General features: G+C 39.6%; 1 protein-coding gene across 2 annotated transcripts in view; it reads left to right on the top strand.

Annotated features, from left to right (window-relative positions):
- LOC135263014 (glycine receptor subunit alpha-4-like) overlaps positions 1-27,214 on the top strand; it is a 28,666-nt gene extending 1,452 nt beyond the window's left edge. The window contains exons 2-9 of one of the 2 annotated variants that reach the window (XM_064350541.1): positions 16,198-16,296; positions 17,261-17,328; positions 18,462-18,685; positions 19,488-19,570; positions 21,328-21,465; positions 21,602-21,816; positions 22,344-22,493; positions 26,321-27,214. In XM_064350541.1, the coding sequence (XP_064206611.1) occupies positions 17,326-17,328; positions 18,462-18,685; positions 19,488-19,570; positions 21,328-21,465; positions 21,602-21,816; positions 22,344-22,493; positions 26,321-26,611 (1,104 nt within the window). In that variant the 5' untranslated portion in view covers positions 16,198-16,296; positions 17,261-17,325 and the 3' untranslated portion in view covers positions 26,612-27,214. Of the gene's footprint in view, positions 1-16,197; positions 16,329-17,260; positions 17,329-18,461; positions 18,686-19,487; positions 19,571-21,327; positions 21,466-21,601; positions 21,817-22,343; positions 22,494-26,320 lie in introns of both variants that reach the window. The other variant, XM_064350540.1, reaches the window with a different exon arrangement.
- Positions 27,215-27,485: the final 271 nt, after the last annotated feature.

The following is a 27,485-nucleotide window of genomic DNA, read 5'->3' as shown; positions in this document are numbered from 1 at the left end:
CATGCAGGTAATTATCACCTCTGTGAGGTAATATGATGCACAGCCCAAATGGTGGTTGTCTGACGTGGTTATTGGATGTGTGCTCAGTGCACAAAATTCCAGGCAAGGAGGATGTAAGCCATTGTTTGCATGAAGAGGGAGAATTGTTCCAGAAACGTGCTTAGCCACAGTACTACTATTCCTCCCTCCTCTCCCTTGAATGCCATTGGACAGAGTACAACAACTGAGACAGAGCCAGAGCAGGGTGGAGACGTGCCAATAAATTGCGAAGCCTCCAAATTAGCAGGTAGAGTATCTGGATCGGGAACCCTGGCTCTAATCTGCTCTGACGGAATGAATATCTGAGCTGCTACCGCCATCTCATCTCAAGCACCAGTGTGGGACAAGAGGAGACGTGCCAGAGAAGGAACGAAATGATTACACAAACTGGACACACGTGTGACTCAACTTTCAAGATTGGCATCTAGATTAAGTGATTTTTATTGAATCAGGTTAATGGCTAAATAATTACCGGGGGGAGGGCTGTGAGTACTTAAAGCCTGACAAACAAAATCCGATTCTGCAATTCTCACTGTACAACGGACTAGCTTTACTGAAATCTGTACATGATCATTGGTTTTTTCTGCAAGCTATTTAAAAAACATGTAAGCTGAATCATGAGCTATTAAACAAGGACTTTTATAACTACATATTTATTCTGGAAGCTGTTAGCATGGCAAACATTCTTTACAGACATAATAAAACAAAGATAAATTCAAGATACACAATTTATTTAGGGTTTAAAAGTAGAAATATTCACCTAAAATAAAATTAACAATGAAACAATGAATATAAAATGTTAATTATATAAACGGTATATCAAAACAAGATAATTTAAAAAATAGTAAAATAGTAATTAAAGCAGTTTAGTGAATTGTCTTTCAGAAAAAATGTTTTTATCTGTGACTTATATAATGGGAACTGATGGTTAATTTAACTGATGGTTGATCTAAACCAATGGTCTCCAACCCTGGTCCAGGAGAGCTACAGGGTCTGCTGGTTTTCATAGTAACTCTGCACTTCATGAATCAATTAGAGCAGTTGATTACACAGTTAACTCAACTCACCTGGTGTCTTGGGTCTCAATTGGGTGCTGATTTTAAGGTGAAAACTAAAACCAGCAAACCCTGTAGCTCTGGGTTGGAGACGGACGAGGGTTGGAGACCACTGATCTAAGGGACAATGTTCCAGAGTTTCCAAATCTTTAAGACTTTACTGTATCATATTTTCTACGAGACCTTATCTGGTCATGGGCTCAATGTGGAAAGGAAATGTGGAGGGAATAGTTTAAATTGATCTGTAGCTATATGCATTAGGAATAGTGCCTCAGTGCATAAGTGCGTTTGAAAACATTAACTACTAAGATTTATGGATCCACAAAATACATTTTTGTTGGTTGTGTTGAGAATTCTGTTTGAGCACTGTGGGAAGAATGGGATGCGGTCTTGAACCACTGATAACCTCTAGTGTATATATTACATTTTGATATGAGTAGCTCTTGGTTGTTGATCTGTGCTTTCTTACCTGAAATGTTTGCAGTAAAAAAAGCAACTAAGCATTGACAACATGGTTTTTTCAATGAGATAAAAACCATTCTGTTCTGGGAAATATCAGTAAAGTACTTTTCTTCTCAGGTGAAGGATACAGATATCCAATTATTTTCCATGACTCATTACTTTCCACTCACAGTGCACACAATATGTGGCTTCCCAACAGCTCATCTGTAGACTGATCTAGAGCCAAACATTTGATCAAAATATCTGGTGCACAGAAAAAAAACATGTTTATATAAAACATGTTATATATTATTGTTATATGAATAATACACATTTCTGCCAATTTTCATAATGTATCAGGTAATTATGTCAGGTAATATTTTGGTGTAGGATTTTTAAATGGACATACATTTTAGGGAGACATCTAACTTTATGATTCATGTGATTTATCATGGTACACACAAAGAATTCTTCTTATAGCCCAGGGGAACGCAAGTCTTAGCTTTGAACTAGGCATGAGATCATGTCTGCAGCAGTGACTATAAATATCAATAGAGAGGATTTTTGTACACAAATATCAGTCCAGGAAAAAGCATTACAAAACCTTTTAGGCTCTCAAGTTCGATGAAATAAAAGATTCCCTTGAACAGCACTATTTCTACAGCATGGCCATGTTTCTAGCTTACACATTTAAATTTGAGATATGAGTCTAATGATCCAAACTTTCCAGTTGAATCTCCCTTGGCCTGAAGTTTGAATAGGCTAATGCTATTCTGATAGTTGGAAGGCGCTGGCACAACACATGCAAGGCAAGCATTTGAATGCTTTTCAATAGTTTTAGTAAAAACCAAGCTAAATCAGCAACATGTGCTGGCATATTTTTTTCTCAGCTGTCAGTAACAGTAACAGTGGTTTGCAGAAATGAATATTTTCTAAGCAGTAACACTGGTTTGATTTTATCCTGTGAGGCACAGAGCTGTAACACAGTTTTTTTTTTGTGCATGTTACATTACATTACATTACATATGTGTGAATAAGAGACATTAAATGTGTTACTAAAATTAAAGAAATGCGTAATGTCAATTTTCTTTTCACATTATATATTTAAAAGCTTCATCTGAATGCACGTCTCTTCCAGTAAACATTTTATGTTAATAGGACATCATTAAACAATGTTTTCATCAGCACAACCAAAACTGAAGTTACTGAACCATGGGCTGGAACACTGTTCATCATATCACAGTAGGAACCATTTGCGCATATCCGGTACATGTAAAGTATGTAGACCTTCAAGATAAATAATATGAATTATTCTAATAGAAATACAGCCATGCCCGAACCCCACTGCCAATTCAGGAGGGTGTAGACATCCGCGGCTCTCCTCTGAAACCCGCGGTACTTCTTTTCACAGCAGATTACAGCTAAACTCGCAGGGAGTGGAGTCGGAGAAAGACCTTTCATATGCGGCTTTGACTGAAATCTACGGGCACCCAGCAGGGGTCACTAGATTGCAACGCACGTGGAACCCTGTCCGACTGAAGCCTCCCATTCCCTGGGTGACACAATCGCCAATTGCACATCACCCTGTGGTGCTGGCATGGTCTGGATTGGATCCAAGGCTGTGAGGCTCATCCAAGCACCACAGTATGGTGCCTCAATTGAATGAGCCATCCAGCAACCCCCAAAATCATACACTTCTGTGTAACTGGAAACCAGTGACAGAATTTAACAGCAAGAAAAGCTGTCAAACCCTGTCATTGAGTTCCTCTCTAGACCTGATCTTACACATCGCCAAACGAAGCATTCCCCTTGAACACAAAGGCAACGTCTCTCTGTCATTTGTGTCTTCTCCTCAGAAGTATTTTGACACACACATAGTGTGAATAACCGAAAAAGATTTTTGGGTCAGCTCTTTTTGGCATTGTTTTGGATCTAAGCTATGACATCAAAGCAGGTGCTTTTTCCTCTCCAGAGGAAGAGTATGGAGAGTACATATTAAGCTCTCTCCAAACATCCGACTGAGGATTTATTCATATTCTTAGGGTCATACAGATTCAATCTTCTCAAAATGAGCTTCATACTTAACTTTTAACAATATACTGTAATTAAGCATGTTTTTGCTTTGTTTTCCAGTACGTATAATTATATGAATTTCAGCTAAGTTATTTGCATAGGTAAAGTAATCATAGTTAGGCTGAACGTAGGCCTTAATTCAGTTTTATCCCGCAGTGAGCAGGGTTTTTTTGTGCAGAGGCAGAGATGGATTTTTTTCATTCTACTGCTTGAGTAACACCCTGCATCCTATGCTGTGGGACATTAAGAATGGTGCGAGCTGTGATGATAGGGATGAGCTGAGGATAAACTCCATAATCTCCTCCAGCTCTGCCTAATAAACCAGCCCCTATTAGGTGATTATCAGTATGCAGTGCGCTCCTCTGGTGAGGATGGGGCTAATATAGGCTAGCCCTATGGCAGCCAGAGGAGCATGTATTTTTAAATACCAATTCTGTTACCACTGTATGTGGGTGCCATTCCATCTCACAGACCTCCTATGCTCCTTAGATGCACCAAAGGAGAGAGACACTCATTAAAAGTGGCATTATATCTGCCTGTTTCCTAGCAACCTAGCATTGAATGACCAAAAATATCTATGGTGTGTCTGCATACATGCATGCGTGTGCATGTGTGTGTGAATGAGAGCACAGTATGCATACTTGAGACAATGACAGAATCTGAAAAATACCCAGGGCCTTGTGTAGCACACTGGCAGACAGAGTGAATCATCTTTTGAACCTTGGTGCATACTTTCAACACTTGGCTCATTGATGTGAGTCATCATGTGAGTTGTAATTAAGCTTATGTACTGGACCACCAATAAATCTCTTTCCAGTCCTGGTCCATGCATTGAGGAAAGTGGAGGCTTTCAGACCCTAAGCACAGCAAGGAGCCTAATTGCACATGATTCCTCTGGCTTCACAGTTCCAAGGTCACTGACATTAGAAGGAGGCAAGTCAATGAAGGGAGTGCATAACTAGAGCCCACGCCACTGCCTGAAACTCCAGCCCCCGCATCACGCATGAACACCCAACCCTGGTAGAGCCGGAGGGGGGTGGGGGGGATGCTACTCATCAGATAGTATCATGGTGCAGGAGAGGAGGGCGTGCGTGCTACAGTCAAATAGAGGCATTATCAGCTCACAGTATGGAAGCCCCTGACCCCGCCTGAATTGCATCACACATTTCAGTCTGAGAGGGACAAACATTTCGCACTTTGCCCTGGTGTGGGGAAAAATTATACGGCTAAATACTTGCTTTGCTCACTTGCTCACACTTTTTCAGCTTAGTGCTGGAACTTTTTCAGCACTAGGCTCCTTCATCATTACTTTCCCCATTTATTAGCTAATCCCACTCCTTCATTCAAGAATGTAGACAACGATATCAATTATGATTGCTGCTCGATAAAGGAACATTCACGCCTATGAAAATATTTCACTATCGCTCAAGCAATGAATGGTATAATGCAATCCAAATTAACCAGTGCAGATAATTTTCCAGTTTCATTAATTTACAAATGTTCAATTTTGTAGAACTGGACCTTTTTAATGTATTGTAGCAGCTCAAGATAAGGTCTTCATTCCAAGTAAAGGGATAGAGTCCAAATGAGGATTTGGCCTCAAGGCCATCTAGTCATAGCAAATTTCTGACTTCTCTAGACTTACCCAGAATGCAATGCAGCAAGTGGACTGTACATAATATGAGGAAAGCTGCAGCAGATGAGCAACATCTGTATGTAGGCATTGATTGGCGGGCCATAACCTGAAATGTACCGGAAGTCGCCAATGTAGACCATCAGCAAACTGGGTTGGCTATCAGACCATTCGGGGGCAGCCATTTCCAAACTTGACCTTTGCTGATGCCTTCAGATCAGTGATGACAGAAATTCCAACCTGAACTGATGAACTTTGAACCAACACCATTTGTGGGCACAGGTAGCATGAATTCATGGTTCAGATCTACTTTCCACATGTGTTTGTTTCTACCATATATATGGTTGATATAATATGGTCTTCCATATTATATCAAATATAACACTCATCACTCTAGAGCAGCTGGTTTGATGCAATCAAAAAAATTTCAGAGCAGAAAAAATGATCCCTTCCCCAAAGTGAGAAATCCACTCCATTTAAGGTAAAGTTTCTTTGACTTGGGTTTACAGAAAGAGTATTTCAGAACTATTGCATTTACTGTACCTCAGTATAATGAATAAACATTCAGTTCTGTTGGTTTTAATCTACTGTGTGTGTGTGTGTGTGTGTGTGTAGGCACAAATTCATTTGTTGAGTAGGGACAGCAAAAAATTAATTTAACAGCATTATACTTTTCAGAAACTGTGTAAACCTGTAAACCTTAAAATTGTTTTAATTAGTTATATTTCATTATTAATGGTTTACCTTTTAATTTGACATTTCACCTGGTTCTGATTCTATAGCTTGACATTAGTACCTGAAATGAACAGGTTAAAAAAATGTCCAGTGTTTCTCCTGATCATTCAGACTTTACCTTACAGGTCATAATATTCAGTAAGCCGATTGTATGGTAATTGGATAATGGGTATGTGCATGCATTATTGGAGGACTGTGTGCAAGGACATTAAGGGAAGCAAACACTACAGAGATGATGGCACTACCTTGGTTTTCTGTCTAGAAATATAACTGCCACTAAGCCACAGAAGGGAAAATTGTATTTGATATTGATATTTTATTTGATATTGATATTAAAATGTCATTGTACACCAGGAGTATAACATCCTATTTGATGAAAGCAGTTGAGCTGTACATAAGTGTCACTGCTATGGATTTGTTTCAGACAAAATGGCTGAACAAAATGCAGTTAGGGTTAATAGGCATTAAACCATATGGGAATTAATTTTCAAACAGAATGATTGTATTTGTTTCATTTTTTATTACATAATTAACTTTCACCAGGCTTCATTAACGGCCATAACAGGAAGTGTGTCACATGGAATTTGGAAAGCATAGAAACACTTCTGGATAGAAATATATTAATTTAATTGTACATGTTGTAGTGCAAGCCAGTTTTTTTTTTTAATTATGATGTAATAACTGTGATTTTCTGTTGCATTCAATATATGAAATTATGTTTTTTCTTGGTCACAAGAATTTAAACTTTATATATATATATATATATATATATATATATATATATATATATATATATATATATATATATATATATATATATATATATATATTCAGTATGCATTGGTTGTACTTCTGCATATAACTTAACATACTTGTTGAGCTATAAGTAGCAGTTTACAGATAACACTACAAATTGTGTTTATGAGTTATTGCTGTGGGGATCCCAAATTATATTTTAGGTACCAGCCATTCATGACAGCAAAAATAATCAGCACTTTTCTAACACCAGCCTGTTGATCAGGTTGTATGGACTTGGGCTCTGTCTGGCAAAATTATCACTTTGCCTTGTTTACATATATGCTGCAGAAGTCTTTGAAGCTTTTCTTTACTTCAGATCCTCAAAGTCACACATTACTTTACCTACCAAATATTAAAGTAGGTCTCAACTGGGTCCAGGCATTTGTAAGTATGTATGCAATTCAGGTTCTGGCCTTCATAGAGCAGTGTGATCACAGCTGATTATATGATTAACAAAATGAAAATAGGGGTCAATATGAGCCTAACCATAGGGTTGTCCCCTGTCAGGCAAGAGGCCCACCACCCCTGGACCAATTCACCTGTCAGGAAAACAGAAATCTAAGGAAAATAACCTTGTGACTCAGCAGAGCACAGATCACGGGGAGAATTGCACCATAAGAGTGGTATTCATTTCTGGCATGATTAATACAGACCTTGATCCAAACTGGCATCTCCATCCATATTCATGCCCTACAGGTACATTAGGGCACATTAATCATCTCAATCAAGGTGGACAGTGGTTATGAAGTTGAACAAGGAGATATAGAAAAATCTGTAAAAAGTATTTGTTAATAGAATTCAAATCTTATGATTACTAAATGTTTCTTCTTTTCATTCAGAAATGTGTATGTAAATGTACATATGTATGTACGCATTTGTATATAGTATGTGTACATGTGTGTGTATAGATTAGGGATGGTGTCAATTATAAATACCATACTCGGCAACACTTGATTAATACGTTCTTTCCGTCCCAAATTTGGCCAATGTTATTCGGATTTTAATCATTTTTTCCCAACTTTTTGATGCTATTTACTCACAAGTCTTCCAAGTTTCTCAATTAGACAGACACACACGCACACACATGCAGAGAGACAGCGAAAGAGTTTCCCTTAACACTAGATAGGCCACATATACATATACAGACAGGTGGCAAATTAAATGAAAAACCAGAATAAATGAGTTGAGAAACATAACAAATGCAGATGCTTCCATACAGGTGATACATTTAAGCAATTAACATCCTATCATGCTTTGTGGCATGTATAAAAATGCTGAGCAGGCCCAGTTGACCTCCATTTCTGATCAAGATTGCAAGAGGAAAAGATGTGACTTTTTCATTGTTGGGGCACAGATGGCTGGAGCTTCAGCCACAAAGACTGCGCAACTGGCTAGAGTTCCAATAGGAACAGTGACTAAAGTGACATCTGCATTTTGATCTATGGGAAAGACATTGGTAATTAGGGTCTGAAATTGTGGTCGAAAGCATACGTTCGATGACTGTGATACTCGTGAAATACTACAAAACATATTTGGAAAAAATGTAATAAAAAGCATTGGCTTTCTTAGCCCCTATATACATGTGTATTTTTGAAACATATGACATACATGACATCACATAGATATTGCATTCAATGATTGTGGTCTGAACAGAAGAAAATTTATCGTATTTGCCAAATGCAGTCTCTGTATTTTGTCCTATAACCAACATCTTACTGACAAATGGCATCCCATAATAAGTGTATGGGAGTCATAAGACACCCTGTGGGGAGCTGTACATATTTAGCATATGTGGGTAACCAAGGCTTTACTTGACACATTCTCTAGGTGTACGGCAACAGCAAGAAGACAGTACATCTCTGTATGGTTATTGGCCCTGCTCATTTTGAAGTATCACCAGTGTTATTAGTAGAATATGTCATGTTGCTAGGAAACAACTGGAGACCATTATGTCTGTTTATTACAGGCGTAAAATATTGAAGAGAATCTGTAAAATGCTACTGAGCAAGCAATGGATAGTGAATTAATCAAAATAAAATTTAATACAAAGTACCCCCAATTGCAATTCCACAAAAACGGCATTGCTACAACACCCTGCCAACACCCTGCCAAGCTGTGCTTATTATCTTTCAGGCAATCATTAATTAGATGCACATTTTCTCATCCAAATCTGGAATGTCCAATCATAAGTGCATGTCCCATTGCCGTAATGTCCTCTGTAAAACTAAAAGATTTCAAATTAGCAAATGTTTCCTCTGAAATGCGTGCAACCATTTATGTGTCCTGAATAGTGTGATATTTATGCTATACCTGGCTACTGACGTATTGTAAATACTGATACAGATGCTACTCACTTGATTTAGTCTCCTTTGAGCTCCAGTAATTAATCAAGTCTTGATCCCACTCTCGGTCTCTTCACACTAAGCTATTAAAGAAACAAACAGATTAATACAACTCCTTCTTCCCTTTAGCATTTTGTCTCGAACCATGTCTCTCCAGCCTAGAATTTAATCTATCCACCATACCAGCTTTTCCATATCGCAGTTTGATTTGAAATGAATTCAACCGTCCTCTACTGAAAAATGTCAAAGCCAAGGTACTGGTATAAGGTACTATCAAATATTTTGCATTTTATAGAGCAGATGAGAGAGCCCAAAATTGCCAAACAAATCCCACACACTACCATGTGTTGCCTTCAGAATCTTACAATTGACAGGAAATTCCATGTTTTTCTGAAGACCCACGGTGACAAGAGGATAGACTATCCTCTTCATTTCATGACTTGCAATCTTAAATATGAGATGAATGTAAGTGCTACACATTTTTGTTACACATCAATGTGACATATCCTGAACTCGGTTTAGTAGATAGCCAGAGCTCTGCTCATGTACAATAATGAATGCAAAGACAAGACTTGCTGTAATCTTGCAGCTACACAAGCTTATTTAGCTCATATTTTTCACTCTACTACACAATAATTACCTCAAAACATTTCAGCTATTCTGGATCATTAACAGCAACATTCTCACCCTCCGTGCATTACTTTTGGAAATGGGAGCAGGAAACAGAGAGTGAAGGGAATGAACTAGAGTGAACTCACTGCCATTTTCTCCATGTGCATTTTAAATTAAAAATGGACTCAGAGACTTGTCTTTCAGTTACATACGCTTTTTTGCATCAACATAAGGGCAGGTAGCGGATAATGAGGGAGAAGTTGCTGCTGTTTCACTGCTGAGAATTTGTTGCAGAGAGCAACAGCTGATAACTTGTGAAGCAGGGATGCAGTTCACATCTCAATTGTTGAAATCTAAGAGTGCTACATAGGTTATCATTTGGCTAATGGAGAGACAGCCTAACATGGACGGATTATGTGTAATGGGCCTCTGACGATGTCAAGCCCTGTTCGGGGAAGATTAAAGATTGCCTTACAAATTATAACACAGGCAGGCGGCACAGTTTTGGGGGTATGAACTGTCTTGATGGTCAGTCATTTCTCCATTAGAATTTTCCATCATACACAAAACTAATTAAGCCCCCCCTTCAAAAAAAAAACCAAAAAAAAACAGAGTAGGTTGAGTCAATTAGAGTTTGAGAGGACAGCTGTAAAATATATGAGAGGAATGTTGTCGGTAATAATCAGTGTGCCATTAAAGCAAACATCACTCAAAATGTTATCATTCTTGTCTTAGGAGATGGGTCAGAGGGGGGTCAATCCAAATCCTTCTTATTTTTGCTTTTTTTATGGGTTATAACCCCTTGTATGCCTCCTGTCTGTCAGATATCAGAGTTGGCTTCATGAGAAATACTCTTGGCACATTTTGTATGATAATTACTTCCATGTGCTCCGAGCTCCATGTGACTCAAAGAAAATTAAACCATGGTAAATTGCATCGCCTTGTCTGCCTGATGAGACTTTGATTTATAATTGGGCGGTAAGTGGGGGAATAAAGAGACCTGTGAGCTTTCTCATGAATAAATGAAAAGGTGGGAAGAATCTGACTTCACCATTGCTGCACAAAAATCCTTATTACCATGAGAATAGGCATTTCCCCCTGTTCGATATGACAGTGGGGCTTGAATGTAACAGAAGCATTGGAGCCGATGTTGTGGGTAGTTAATCAGTTTGCAACTGCGAAGGTCTTGATTAGTTTCCAGGCTTCTCTATTTTTCAGGCTGCCGTGCTTAGACCCAGACAGCCTGTCTTCTAAGTGTTTTGAAAGCCTAATGTTTGCTTTCACCTTCTACACTTCCTCCTTTCCAGACAAACTGGAGTTTTCATTCGACACCAGGGCTTTTCCACACTTCAGTATGGAGGGTTTTATCCTACTGCCACCAGCAAGCAGGTGTTCAAAATGCAGGTCTCCATTGTAAAGTTCTGCTTCACAATGCAGGTCTCATCTCTTCCCCATGATTTCTCCCGACCCCCAACCATCAATTTCCCTCTCCAGCTCTTCATCAGTACCCAGGATCTGTATGGGTTAGCTTCTCTATTCAAATGTTTCTCAGTGGTCACTAGAGATGATCACCTTCTTATGAGTAGAATTCTGGGGAGTGGCGGCGGACATGTTACGGGGGTGGTGTTAAATGCCCGGAAGAGTAATTGTGCCCTTAGGCGGGAGCAGAACATTAGAAAAAGAATGGCAGTGATCCCATCACCGAGGTAAAACCAACAAAGCTACAGGAGAATATTGCAATTTTCTCTACACCACATCCTTAGAAGTGTCATCCATCAAAAGAGGACAGGCAAAGAGCCGCCAATTAAAACAAACAACACAAGCCCAGCATGCACCATAGAAGTAGGGTAATTTAAACAATAAGCATGGATTTCACTTGGATTTACAGCCCACATGCGTGTTTAACAAATATCAAGTCATAAGAGTACAGATGTATGTACTCTTAATAAATCACTGAATGTCAGTGTCACTTAATAAAATCAGAAAAAATCACATTGTAATGTTATTACGTACATTGCAGTGGATGCAATGTAAACAATTTATATTTTCAACACAGAACACTGAATGAATTTTCACCCGGTTGGCTGTAACAAAGATGGGGAGATTCTGATACAATGTCACATTTTAATGATGCGGTGGGTCTGAACAATCAAAACTATGATTAATATCTGATATATGTGTGCATGCACACATCTAATGTCTTATTTCTCTACTGTTTGCCAAGACAAGGGTATGGCCATGTTCACAATTAGCATTCTTTCTGAAGACTGGCTTCCTAATGAAAAGCAATTAACAACATATGTTTGCAATTCATGTGCAGAATATGTGCTCTGCCTAATTGAAACTAAACCAGTTCAGAGATGCTCATGCTAAAAGGTGGTTTTACTGAGCATTTGCAAATAAATAAGTTTTCAAAGAATTTCTTCCACCATCTATAATTATCAGAGCACATCTATGGATAAGTTGCTGCATAGATGTATTGAGGTATTTACCCCAGGGGTCCCCATTGTGATAGAACATGAAACCTATAATTATGGGGAGTTCAAATGGAACATACCCACATTAGTATGCAACCAGGGCAAGATAAGATAGACCCGGATAGGAACTCAATATTGACAATGAGAGTAGATAGAGTTCAATTTCCCAGCCGTGACAGTATTTCATTAAATGTCCTTCACTTGCACTTGTGTGATTTACGAGCAACTTTTTCCACTGTCTATTGTCCAGGGTCATTACCATCAACCCCTTGTCTCTTAAGTGCTAGTATGCTAGTACTCATTACACTGCAGATTCGTCCTTCACTCCTCCCTTGTAACAAGCTTCACAAAAAGAACTTCAGGAGCAGATTGACCAGATAGTCATCCACAGCCACTGAGCTCATGGATGAAAAAAGTGAGTACTATAACCTTTAAAGAAACTGTGACAGTCTAGGTGAGGCATTTCAGAGCACCATGACCTCAACACTAATAAATCACCAGTGAAAGTGAGAGAGTCCTTCAGTCAAACTAGCATACTTGTCCTCTTTCTTAATTAAAAAAAAATTATATATTTTTTTAAACCATGAATGGTTACTGATCTGTAAGTGATTTTGTAAAGTGTTGATTTATGGGTTGTGCATAGCATGCATTAGGCAGTACCTTAAAAATGGCTTCATATACTGTCATTCATTCTATAGCAAAGGAATTTCAGATGCAGGGGCTACAAAATTGTCTGTTATAATCTGCCAAGAAAGGATCTATCCACTTTCCTGCTATAAAATAACCCATTTTCTTGTGTCGATTTTTTAGAAACACTAACAAAATAATGGTCACAGCCATTTGTTTGTGAATGATTGCCTTCAAATGGGTCACCAAATTGGCACAGAGAAATTCAGTTTTATAAAGTGGTCAAGGAAAAGCATCGACAAAAGAGCATTTTCTTTCAATTTCTCTCTTTTGCTTTCCCCCTTTTTAAATTTAGACACCTCGATGGCACTTCAGTTTGACAGCTCTATAAGAAGTGTCAATTTTTCCTTTGGTGAAAGGCTTGCAAACAGGTTCATGAACATTTGGTATAATGTTGGGATCACTTTGCATTATGGGGGTATGTATCACAATTTTGAAGCAGACATGGAGTACTGTATAGGGTTTGTGAATGGAAGAATGCAGCAATAATGATATGTTTTACTGTACAATGGCTTCAGATGCAGCATCGATCTTCAAGGGTAGCCTCAAGTGGTTCTCATGACAGGTTAAGCTGGGCCAAAAGGTAGAGGTCAACAACAGCATTTAGAGACAAAATACAAAAACGCCAACCAGTGACCTAAGGCCTACTGGATATCCATGTGATTTAAGCAAGCTGTGTATGCTGATTAAGGTGTTCAGACATTCTGTTGAACTAAAGTTAACTGGGGTTCCAGTGTAGTATAATGGGTAAGGAGTTGGTCTGGTAACCTGAAGGTCACAGGTGTGATTCCCACTGATACCCTTTACCAAGGTACTTAACCTGCATTGCTTCAGTATATATCCAGCTGTATAAATGGATGCAATGTAGAAAGTTGTGAAAGTCGCTCTGGATAAGAGCATCTGCCAAATGCCTGTAATGTAATGTAATGAAAAGAAAGTATAGCACTGGTAGGTTGGTAGGTTTTAAGGTTCCCAAAAGTTTGTTTCAGAAGGATTGCATAATTGAGCTGATTCTGCTCATTATACAAAGTAATGGGATGTCGTGTACAGTTTTCTCACTATGGGCAGCAGTGGCAGCTAGATACCAAGTGCAGACAATGAAAGAGTATCAAACCTCTCAAGTTCTTTAGCAGCACAGCTCACCCTGCGGACTGCAGAGATAAAGGAGAAAAAAATAAGCTGCACTACTGGAAAGCCACCACGGATAACAAGGCCTGTTAGACATCCAAAGTGATTTGAGATGGCGGAGGGATGCAGGATGGAGGAGGGGAAAGGTGAATGTAAAACCATTAGAGGCTTTGTCTGAGCTGGCCTCGCCATAATCAAACTCAGAGTCCTGGAAGGGCAGTTGAGACAAGATTAAGGTTCTGCTTGGAAGCACAAGCTGGCGTCTCAAGGGCAGCAGAGGCAGGAGGATGAGGCCAGAATGCCTTTTGTCCCCTAACACCGCAGTGATCCTGCCACAATAGCCAGATCCTAAATACCGAGGAGACGCCCCAATCCACAGTAGCTATATCTCACTGCGAGCTCTGAAAGCACTGTGCGCTTGTGTTCATCTGGTGGTGGGGATGAACGCAACATAAACTCAGGAAACTTATGGGGGGAAATTTTCACACTCTCTGTGGTCTCTAAACAGTAGGGCACTGAAGGATATTGCCTGCACTGTGCAGTTTCCTTGACACTTCCTGGAGTTTGCATGACAAGGGCTGATGCACAGGCACAGAACATAGTGCCAGCAGATATCACACAAACACATTTATTGTTTCATCTAAACATTAGCTGCTTGTTCATTTTTGGTTTCTCTTCATACTGATGACTACTACTGTGATAATCAGATGTTAATTTTTATTTTTATAGTTAAACTCTGATAAACTGATCAAGACAAGTGATCAAGTGATGGGGCTGAACGAATAAGTTTCTTTTTTGAACAAAGAACAACACAGTTCACTCATACAAACCTTTTCCGTTTACCATTCAACTTGCAAGGTTTGTAGCCAAAAGGAGGCTTATTCCATATGTGATGTTTAGGACCGTATTATCTTTCCATGTTGTTGACCATGTTAGACAATACAGTTCAACTCTAAGGTGTACCACATGCGTGGGTGAAAAAAGTTTCAGTTCAATGAGCTTTTATTGGTACTGCTTTTATTGTGTTCCAGATGTCGCAAATGATGCGAAACGGGTCGGGGGGAGAAAGCAATTGCATGGTGCCCCCAGGTAAACAGAGGTTCCACTGTCCATGGTTCATGGTCTCTCAAACCAATCTCTGATTACGGGAACACCAAGTGAGGCAGGAAGCCTGATCTAATAAAACACATAAATCACATCACTGGTCGCCATGTGAAGGTACAGTGACTGCAATTCTCTGAAACCTATTCACTCGTAAACTACATTGTGCACCTTAGCCCAGAGGACTCATCAGATCCATGTTCAGCTGGCTTTCAGTGCACTGAGGCAAGAAAATGGAGTGGCGCAGAGAACTCACCATCAAACAGCATGGAACTGCATCAGAGCAGAGATGCCATGAGAAAAAACCATTGAGGAGCGACCTGTGACCAGCCACGATCGTTCCAACGGTCGGCGGTCATGACTGATCCCTCAATAATGGCATTAAAATGACACAGCAGATTGATTGTGGTGCTTGGATACAGTAAGAGGGCAATCCAGCACAAAGGGAGCCCCTTGGCGTTGTAAAGGCTGACAGAGGCTGAGCCATACTAGCAACAGAATCATGGCTCAGACATGCATGACACTACCGCTCAAATGCAACATCTGCAGTGTTTTCACTGTGCATACATATTTTTAAATCTCTCCTCCAAGTAATGTGATTCTGGCTATCCTTTTTTCATCATTTTGTCAATTCTGGCACAAACAAGCATATCCTCTCCTCCAAAGCAGGTGATGTCAGCTGCCACTTCTCCACACCAGTTCAGGCTCACACAGATATGAGCCAGAGGAAGATGCTTCATGCACCAATGAACAGACGAACTTGCAGGTGCCCAATCAACCAGTGTGCCTAGCTGGTGCAGAGTGAGATGCTGACATCATGGGTGACTGAAACTCATCTCTGGGCGAATTAGAGCCAGCTGTCCCTATGGTTCTGATGGCCACTGTCAATACTGGCATGGTCTGGATTCAGTTCCAGACATTGGAGTCTATCCATGCACAGGAACAGTGCCTTAAGAGGATAAGTCACAGCAGCCTTGATTTTGGCAATTCTAGTGGTGTTTATAATTCATGGTGGATGACTCTCCCCTCCTTCTAACCCTCCCATCTCTCTTTTCTCTCCTCTGCTATAATGGTAGTCCTGGTTCCTGTAAGGAAGAGATGAAGTCACCCAGCAGGACCACAAAGCCGATGTCACCATCTGACTTCTTGGACAAGCTCATGGGAAGAACCTCAGGGTACGATGCCCGCATCAGGCCCAACTTCAAAGGTACAATGGTGGGCAGCTAACCAAACCCCACTTGGAGTCGCACCTCAGGTTACATCAGAAAGGGGACAGGGATGTGTCCCAAAAAAAGAACAGAAGCATAGCTGAGCATTAACAACCACAGACCTATTTTTTTCAATCTTATTTGCAAATTAAATTTCCATATTCAATTACATGGCACCAAGAACAAAATGACTCTGATGCCAGCTTACTTGGTGGCATTTGGCGTGCACATTAACCCAGAGACCTGGATGCTGCAAATGTGCACATTCAGCACATTCTCTCAGAAATACTTTCTGCAGGGGCCCATCTGGCCTTATATATATTTCATACTTGCTTAAATGTACCAGCTTGTGCATGGAAATTCCCCACTGATCATCTATAAATATGATGTTGTTAAAAGAAAATGCATAAATCATGCAGACTTTAGAAATTAAATGATTAAATATTTAAAGTGACTGAAGTTCAAATATTCATTAAGCTAATATGGGGTCTAGTTGAAAAAGACAACACCATCTGTACATGCATGATAATTAAAGCAGCTTGCAGTCATGTGTTAGCCAGCTGTGTGAACTGGGTGTGCAAGTACATGAGCACTATAAATGAGCAAGGGTTTTTCCACTCAGTCCAGACAGAGAAGAATGCATGGTATCATTTTGAATTAATGTATGTGTATGTGAATATTTCTGCATGTGGTATTATAGCAGAAATTACATGCATTAACCCTGTAATTATTTTTATTGTCCTATGATAACTGTATCCCATGCATAAAAATTAAGCTTGAAAAAACAGTGTCCAAAGCAAAGCATCTTAGGGCACTATCTGTCTAAAGAAACAACTGTCGTGCAAACTAAAGTAAAATGCATAGGTTGTGATTTTCACACAGCCTGAGAATATAGAACACAGATGCATTATATCTTATTTTTTTCCCCCAGGTCCACCTGTTAATGTTACTTGCAACATCTTCATTAACAGCTTTGGGTCCATCACAGAAACAACCATGGTAAGAGTACATTTTAGAGCTCAAAATGACCTCATGTGAATTATCATCTTTATATCAAGTATAGGCTACATTAATTTGGATTATTGATACAGCTATAAAATGGTCTCTAACCAAAACCAAAGAAATTACTGCAATTCAGCAAACATAAGAACACATGGCAAAACATAACAAATAATGCAACATTATTACAAACCGTGTCATTATTAATATGATTTATAGTGATACTGTGAAGTTCACTTCCACCATTTTAGTGTTTCTGTCTCACACCAATGGAAAACACCAGGGTCTGTTTCTGTTAGCCTGACGACAATGACCTGTCCTTCCTGCAATTATAATGAAAAAACAGAGATAAAAGGTATTCAGAGGAATGGCCTGGTCAGCAGACAGTGGCAGTGACCTGCTGGAGAAAATAGTAGCAGAGGAATCACCTCAGGGACAGTTCAGTTTAGGAGAAGGACACTAAAGCTCTCTCTGTGTGGCATGCCAAAGCCGACTCTTCACTGCGATCAATTTGTTCTCTGGGCTTCCATTATCAATGCCTTCCAGGGGTTTCAAACCCACTGGAGAACAACCATTCAACCCAGTTGAATTCATATTAGAGCCAAACACTTTACTGATAACTGCCTTCATTTGTGCTAACAGTAATCCTGTGTCAGTTTACAACAGCCCATAAAAAAGACAGCACTTTTTTACTGTGCTGACATGCTTTTTTTGGGAAGTGATCATCTGCTCCCAAAGCAAACATGATTTACCACGCCTTTGAATAATTCTTAATCTTAATAATATTTGGGTGAGAGTTGTATCAATGTATTTGCATTAGCCGTGACATGGTTGTAATTTGGTCTGCTTTTAGGCAGCTTCCCACCCAATTCAACACATTTGGCGAAATGGTAAATTGTAAAGTTTGACTGTTAATCTTTCCCTCAGGTTACTACACAATCCAGGCCAAATTGTAAAGCATTTCACTGAATTGAGTGTGAGAAGAATGTCATGTATAGCCAACATCTACCAGTACATCACCTCCATTGTTGCTAATCTTTCTGCTCCTGCCCTGAAGCACAGCAATAAAATGTCAATACGACACTTGAAGCAGCTAATAGCACACTGAACACTGACCTTCTCCTGCATTTTAGGACTACCGCCTGAACGTGTTCCTGCGTCAGCAGTGGAACGACCCACGATTGGCCTACAAGGAGTACCCTGACAACTCCCTGGACCTAGACCCATCCATGTTGGACTCCATTTGGAAGCCAGACCTGTTCTTCGCAAATGAGAAGGGTGCCAACTTCCATGAGGTCACCACGGACAACAAACTACTGCGCATCTTCCAAAATGGAAACGTGTTGTATAGTATTAGGTATGTAGCTACAGTGCCAGGTATCCATCTGTACCAGAAAAGAAATCAGCAAGTAATCATCGCCAAAATGCCTTTCTTTCCCCAATAACACACTTCCTGAGATAAATTAGCCAAGCTAAGCATACTGCTTAAACGTTTATTTTTCTTTCTTTTTTTATGATCAGTAAGAACTGAATTTTCTGTGCAAAGAACTTAACCGTCAACCAAAAGTTACCCCTCTGGTGATAGCTATTATCCTATTACAACAATTTGAAGGGTCAAAGTTCCATTTTTGTACAATGTTACATAGGATTTTGTGTAATTTTCCTGGTGGAGTACTTTGAGGCCTTGTGTTTGCCATAAACACAACAAAATATAAATATTTTTTGTGTGTTTGCACGTAGAGCCAGAGTCGTGCATTGCAGTTGATGATTATGCATTCTACCCAAAAACTTTTATTGGACCCCATTGCTCTTTGAAATTGGCATGGGGGAACAGTTCAATAAAGAGAGTAAACAAAGTATTTGGAAATGTGTTCACTGTAGTTGCAAGGCTGTGTACCATGAATGACAAACATCTTTTATCATCATATTTAGAAAGTAAAAAACTATATTTTCAAAGGTAGACCTACAAATTAAAATGAGTGTTTGATAAAATTCACATCAAATCCTTTATTATTCTTCTGTCTTTCTGGCATCTTTGCTTCCATTTTGTAATCTTACAGTACAGTACAGTGTCATCTTCCTCTCTGCCTCCCTTCCACTTATCCGTTGGGCCTCTTTCTGTTGCTTCCTGTTCCTTCCTTACTGTTTTTCTTTCTAAGGCTGACACTAATCCTCTCCTGTCCAATGGATCTGAAGAATTTCCCTATGGACATTCAGACCTGCACAATGCAGCTTGAAAGCTGTAAGTTCTTGTTTTTTTCCGCTCTGTCTTTTATTATTCTCCACATAGTCCCAGGGTCCAAAAGCATTTATTTGTTGTGACAACCATTTAATGTTGGTGGAATAGCCTATAGATCAAACTATGCTAAAAATGTACAGAAAATATGCATAGTTGCAATGCTGGTAATTGGTCCTAATATTTAGTTCAAGAGAAATTGTCAGCAGTGAATCACAACCAGCACAAACTGTCACAAACTGGGCTTGTCAAGCTCATCAATCACTAGAATTAATCTTCAAACAGTGTTTGCACTTCCTGGTTAGCACCTCCTTAAAAGTAAATACAGTTCACGTACAAACATTTCTGGCTTTCTAAAAACACTTGCAGGCCATCAGACCCTTCCTGGAAATACAGACTCGTTCCAACAGGTTAATAACAGAAGTTATAGATCTATTTGTTGCCAGTCCCTAAAGCAATTTTCTTTTTCAATTTCAATTGAGGGGCATTTTACTTATGTGGGATATTGCTCACAGCAGGTGAGCAAATTTCCGTTCTTCCCACCACTGTGAGCATAATGCAATATACACTGTGTAATAAACAAGCTGAGTATAATGTAATATGCACTGTATATTTGTTGCAGTAAATATAGATATTCAACCAGCAGTATTCTCATCATATCCATAATCCTTTCCATAACATACATCAGTCTCCAGATGCTATTAAACATCCCTAGGACTGAACAGCAATCTTGACAAATGGCAGTGACAAAGCAGGTCTATTAACTGACAAGCCTATTACAACAGCATAATCATTCATGGTTAAAGAAGACTTTTATGTTGTTCTGTGGGGCTCAGCAGTACTGTTTTAAGAAGTGGTAGGACTAGGAGCACAATCACTGCCACAGCATGTTTCTAGTAGGATGTTCCATTAACATTACATCAATTAATAGCCAGAGATGCCTAAATAGGGTGTAGCCCTATCCCTCCTGCCCCCTAGTGGTATGGGCAGTAATGCCCACAGAATCGAAATAAAGCAAAGATCCACAATTGATTAAAACATGTTGAAAGTAAGTACTCACCGCCTTCAACAGACACTCGTCACTCGTTCCCTTGCCAGTGATCAGGATCAAAAATGGCAGTAAAACAAAAGGAGATGCCCCCCAACATGATCACTCATTATACCCTAAACCACATAATTTTTGAATACTTTCTAGTTATCTTGTCACATTCTTTTTTTGCATGAAAAAAAAAAATTGTATACCGTTTCAGCTTTCAGAACAGCGCCTCAGATCACCAAATCATTCACAAAAACGTTTTAAATGCCCATATGATATATACTTGCATTGCATTCACTTTTGGTATATCAAACACTTGCATAAATCTGGTCGTTTCATCCATGTAAATGTTTTTGTAATCCAAAATGCCTCTGTTCGTATCAAGATAAAGTAGTTTGTTAGGTCAGATGCCATGTTCAACTCAATCCAGCAAGCATCTGCTTCTTAGAACATGGCTGACCACCAATGCCCTCTTCAAATACAGAAGTCCTTTGGTTTATCAGAAGGTTGGTTATCAGAACGATAGGTTCGCTTTTAAGTCAGTCACATTATAGGATGAATTACACAAGACTGTAACCTTTCAAATGAGCCCTCATTGGTGTCTAGGGCTAGTGGAGAAAAGCACTGCCAATAAAATTAATGTACACTCAGAGTCTTCCACATAGAGAACTATAAGCACTAAGTAGCAACTCTGCAGTTTTCTCTGGATCTCTTTGTCTTTCTGCAGTTGGCTATACCATGAATGACTTGATTTTCGAGTGGCTGGACGTGAACCCAGTACAGGTGGCTGATGAACTGATGCTCCCACAGTTTGTGCTGAAAGAGGAGCAGGACCTTGGCTATTGCACCAAAAACTACAACACAGGTGAGACTGCTAGCTCCTCAGAAGCAGAAATGTCTAATAACTTCGCTTAAAGGTCAGCCATGAATCTATATTCAAAGGTTCAACAATATAATTGCATTTAGCCCAGCTCTTGACCTATGTTTCCCTCTGGCTACAGGTAAATTCACCTGTATTGAGGTGAAGTTCCACCTGGAGAGGCAGATGGGCTACTACCTAATTCAAATGTACATCCCCAGCTTGCTGATTGTCATCTTGTCCTGGGTGTCATTCTGGATCAACATGGATGCAGCACCTGCCCGGGTGGGCCTGGGCATCACCACGGTGCTTACCATGACAACCCAGAGCTCAGGCTCACGGGCTTCCCTGCCTAAGGTGAGAGAAATAGTCTGCTACTTAAACTATTAATCTTAACTGTATCCCTTAAATGTACAATCGGGAACAAGAAACAAAAACCCATAACCAATAACAACACTAACCAAAAGATCACCAGATTTTTTAATGGATTTTTATGATTCTAATTTAATTCACTGTAGTGCTATTTTTTAATCCTTCTGTACAGGTGAAGTGTTTAAGGAACTGATTGGCTGAAGAGCCTGCGCTCCTTGTTTCCAAAGGCTAAACTGGCTGCTGACTGAAAAAGAACCACTAAAACCTACAGGCACTGTGGCCCTACAGCACTGAAGTTTAAGAGCCCTGTTCTACAAAATCTGAAGCAGCCAAAGCAAATAATAATCACCCTCAGGAAATAAAAAGCTAAACTCTCTCCTTCCTACATAGCAGGTCTTATGTAGTAGTCAGAGTATTCAAATGAACCATGTTATTGGGGCTATACTTCAGTGATAGCTGCCAGTGGAGCCAACTGTTGACTCTTAATGGTGTCATGGCCTGGTGTGTTTCAGGTGTCCTACGTGAAGGCTATCGACATCTGGATGGCAGTGTGCCTGCTGTTCGTGTTCGCCGCCCTGCTGGAGTATGCCGCCGTCAACTTTGTCTCACGGCAACACAAAGAGTTCATCCGACTGAGGAAGAAGCATCGCAGACAAAGAATAGTGAGTGTGAACCTGCCAGTCAGTTCATCTTACTGTTGTGTACGCTGTCACATCTTGATAGAAAGGAAGGTGCAGATTACTTGGTTTTCGCCGAACACTGACTAGCACAATATCCAGCTGATCTGTTCCCTTGCCATAGCTCTCCAAAACTGATTATGCGAGGTCAAGAGCTATATTTCTCTGGTTACCATAGGACCTATTATATGTTCCAAGCACTTAAAGAGTAGACAAAGGCCAACATCTTTTATGAGAATTTGCTCTGGAAAAGCAGCAAGTATGGGAGATGTTAGTACTTACATGACAAATACAAGAGGAATTGGGCATGAATTGATGACATGACACTGCACATGAAAAACAGAACAAAGAATGAACCTTACAGTAACATAAACAGTTCTGAGGCTAGTTTCCAACATTTGGAGAAAGGTTTGCTGTCAAAGCCAATCCCTCTGAAATGCAGGGGACATTCAGTTGTAGGTGTGAAACAGATTTAAAAATTAATTCCATGCTGTAACAAAGGGTTTCTCCACTCCACCCCCACGGATCAATGCTGCAGCTATTCGCCAGCAAGCAATGGGGAGAACTGGATGATCAATAATGTACGTATTGATGCTTGCCCTGTGGCTGAAAGAGAGATGTTGTTTGGTTGATGGAGCAAACCAACCACTGACCAGGATTAATCAATACCTCCACCTCCTCATTTATTCAGGCTCTGTCTTGAAGAACACTAGCAATCTGGCTCAGGCTCTCATCCTTGAAATCGTCACTCACCCTGGAACACAGCCTATCCCCTCTCTTAATTTCATAATGTTCCTTCAACACACTAAACCTGAGAAAACCTGTGGGAGCCAGCAAGCCATAGAAGGAATCAAATGCACTGAACAAAGATCATGTCATCAAAATTAGCATATGTTCTTTCTTTCCAAGTCTATGGTGAAGGCACTAAAGAAATGTCCTGTTTTTCTGCATTTTTCTCCATAACATTTGATTCAGAGTGTCTAACAGATGATGTTTGGCACGTTTAAATACACAAAGCCACTTTGAGTCCATACTCTCAGTCTTGTCTCCTCAGATGCTCCATTTTCCAGTTAATCCTTACCAACTGGAGAAAGCTCTTTCTCTTTGTCTGCTTGCTGTACCATAGCCCTAGAATTCAGATAATAGAATTACACTGGCCCTGACAGACCCTCCCCCTAGTCTGCCTGGCTTCATGCCAGTGGCCCTCCTTCAATTGCAATTTAAACTCTCACATATTTCATTATAATGACCTGAGTCCTTCAGATACTCCTTTGTGAACTCTACTCATGGCAGTGTCGCTGAATTCCCCATGCGTGAATCTGAAAGAGATCACCATTTAGCATGGGGTGCACTAGACCAGTTCATCCAAAAGTGGGATCAAATGTTGTTTAAATCCCATTATTCCAATCTGTCCACCTGCATGGATTTCCATGGAGATTCTGGCTAGCCAACCAGGAAGTGTCGAGTCGCTACGGAAATTGAATGACCTGCGGGGCAATGGCTCTACCTGCGGGACCCTGAACCAGCACTGCAGCACCTGTGCCAGGGTAAACTTACTTCCCTGTCCCTAGATATGGCCCAAATCCTGCTGCCCTTCACCAAGATCTCCCCAACCCTGCACTACTACCAAGTCCACCTGTCCCAAGCACTGTTTCCTCCCTCTCTACCCTTTCTGCATCCCCTGAACCATGTCAAGATGTGAAAAACGAATGGGAATTCCGATAACACAGATAACTTTGGTGTCATTCTAAAAGCACTGAATGAGATTAAAGTAGATTTTTTGTGTAGCTCCCTGTTGGTCTCTCCAACTGTCCAGAATACCCATCTTGCCAAATTTCTATACTATGTGAAGCCCATTCTGTATGACCAAAATAATTTGATAACTTGCCTGAAACAGATCTGAAACTCCAAACACAGTGTCAGAACAGTGTGCATGTATCCGTGCATGTATGTGTATTAATTTGTGTTCAGTGCTGGTTTTCTATTAAAAGTTTTGTCTCCCTGAGTCTTGCTTTCTCACTCGTGTCACTTCTTGTGGACTTCCTTTTCCTGTATTCTGAAGCAACTGAATGGATTCAATTTCAGAACACAGTTTTATTGCAGTCCAGAGAATGGAGATTTAATTATGAATGGAGCCACTTGCTGCTGGAAATGGACTTAATGGATCTATTTTATCTGAAGTAAAATTTATCCATCAACCAGGAAATTAAAGTCATTATTGGCAAACGAGGATTTTTATCAGTTCAGTTACAATATTTACTGCCATCATTGCTATTCCATCTAAGAGGAAAAATAATGTAGTCCATTCTCATTATAAAATGATAAATAAAGCTCTTTGAAATGTTTTGGCTTTCATAATCAAATTTGAATACAAATTAAAATCATTAGTGATTTAAATATTCCATTTCAGAATGGAGTATTATTGATTTTTTTTTCTCCCACAAGCCAAAAACAAGGAAAAAAATTAATGCAATTAACATTTTCACATCTATGTATACTTTATTAGATGCTGTTAACTGATATGTCAATGTTAAATACAGACACCAGCAATGTGCTTCATTTCATATTTATAGTATGATCGATATTACTTGTATTACAACCTTTCTCTAAAGGGGACCACTAAAATATCCTTAAGAAAATGCTCAGTTTGTTGGTTATGATGAAAAGATACTAGAAAGCAAGAACCAAATGGGTAAGGACAACCAATCAGAAATCAAATAGAAGTGTGAAATGAAGTAACCACAAGTACTTCCTAGAAAGGATGAGCACCTAATCTTTATGGAAATGTATCAATAGAGTGCAGCACATGAGGTGCTGGATTGTTCAGGTGGAATTCAACGGTGTAATTAAGCAACAAACTCCAGGTGCCTCAATACCTCTTCCCTGACAGCAACGTGTAATTTCGAATTTCACAACCAAAAGAAAGTTAGCCGTTGATTTCACACAACACAATATAATATAATAAGAGACCTGATTCTACACATTTATGGGAGAACCTGAGTACCTGAAAGGCAATGGATGATGTTCACAGGGGCTACAAGCTCAGTCCCTATGGCACAAGCTTCTCAAAATTCAGTCAGTGGCTTCTGATTAGGCTGACCTGAATATTTCCGTGTTTACGCAGAGGATATTCTATGGGTTGTGTTATGTTTCAGGCCTGTCCATACTTTGAAGAGGTTAATAGTAATGTAAGGTGACAAAGCGACGCTAGAATCAGAAGGAGGCACGGGGGCAGGTCTACATGGGAGCCAACAGCACAGACTGTTAATTATCTCATTTAAATACCACATCTCCACTCCAAACTGCTCCTTTCAAGGTGTCTGAGGAAAGTCAAAGCTTATGCCTGTGGCTCTTAACAAGCTGCATGAAGTGTGAATGGGGTGGGAAAGTACCATGCCAGCCATCAAAAAGACAATGTTCAGAGTGGCTTTCTGTTCAGAGGTTGATTTGATGTACTGGCATATTGACAGGCCCATTATTTCTAATGAAGCAAGCACCGATTTCCTTAGTCAACAAAGTAAAGGTTAATTGTACACCCATCAGTAATTAAATGCTACCTTACAACATTGTCACTGTACAGCCAGTGGTTTTCACTGTGTACGTGTGTTAAAGTTCTCCATTCTGACTGACGTTATTGTACATACAGTATACTGTAGCTACTCTTGCATGCAAACTGAGAAAAATCCTCCTCTTGATGTCAGATTCAGAATAGTAATGTTTTGTATGTGTATTCAAAGCATATTTGAAGAAAGCCTATCCATGAGACAAAGACTATTTTTCATTTTCTCTTCCATATTTTTCTTACCCCGCAGGAGGAGGACCTGGTACGGGATGGCCGTGGATTTTACTTCCGTGGCTATGGGCTGGGTCACTGCCTACAGGGGAAAGATGGGTCAGCCGTGGAGGGCACCACCGTGTTCGCTGCCCCAGCCGCCGTGTCCTACTACGACAACGACAGCCTCCGCAAGCGCTTTGTGGACCGGGCCAAGCGGATTGACACCATATCCAGGGCCTTCTTCCCTTTGAGCTTCCTCATGTTCAACATCTTCTACTGGATCACTTACAAAGTTCTACGCCATGAAGACATTCATGCTAACTTGTAACAATATTCTTCTTCAGATGAAAGCATTGAAACAGACAATGAAACATTTCATAAAACATATTTTAGAAAATTTTTACTACAATGGATAAATAAAAACAAGATGCAGTATACAGAAAAACAATGTGCTCTTAGGAGATTTCAGGCTCTCAAAGTGATAATTCCCATTCAGATTGAGACTACAATGTTGGATTTCATCCTCCTAATAATTTCAACTCCTATTTTGATTGAACAATAAAAAAGTGATGTTTATGAAGTTTTTTTTAAAGATCTTAAAATTGCTAATAAGGATTGTACAAGAAGGATTAGCCTAAACTGGTCAAAGGGGCTGGAAAAATAATAACTTCTACGATACACTGTCAGACTGGATGTTTTTTAGAGAATATTTTTACACCTTTGGACTCCTGAATGAATAGTGTTGTTTAAAAAAGGAAATGGGGTCATCAAGGCACCACCATGCGTATAACCTGGTCTGAATATTCATACGATGTTGATACAATGACTCTTCCAACCTGTAGATAAACAGAATCATTTTTTCCTTGTAGATTAGCAAAAATACTTTCTGTCTAAATTTGAATAAATTGGGAATTCCACCAAGACGTTTATACTTTTGATGTTGTTGCTTGCTCCTTTCTTGTTCTTGTCTTATACTTCTTTTTGCATTTGCTTAATTTGCTTGTTTTATTTTGGATTGAAAACATAAAACGACATTAAGTAGGTACAGATGTCCATGACAAAAATGACAAAAAGGGAAAAATTAGTTGTTTTTTTATTGTGAGCTAATCACATATGTCTGTATGTCAGAGTTTGTATGCGCAAGCAGTCAAGCATTAACTTCAGCAATTGTTAAGAAAGACACAAATGATAAAAGAATGATT

The sequence above is a fragment of the Anguilla rostrata genome, chromosome 9 (assembly GCF_018555375.3).
Source record: "Anguilla rostrata isolate EN2019 chromosome 9, ASM1855537v3, whole genome shotgun sequence".
Taxonomy (NCBI): domain Eukaryota; kingdom Metazoa; phylum Chordata; class Actinopteri; order Anguilliformes; family Anguillidae; genus Anguilla; species Anguilla rostrata.
This window is presented reverse-complemented; position numbering and strand designations above follow the sequence as displayed.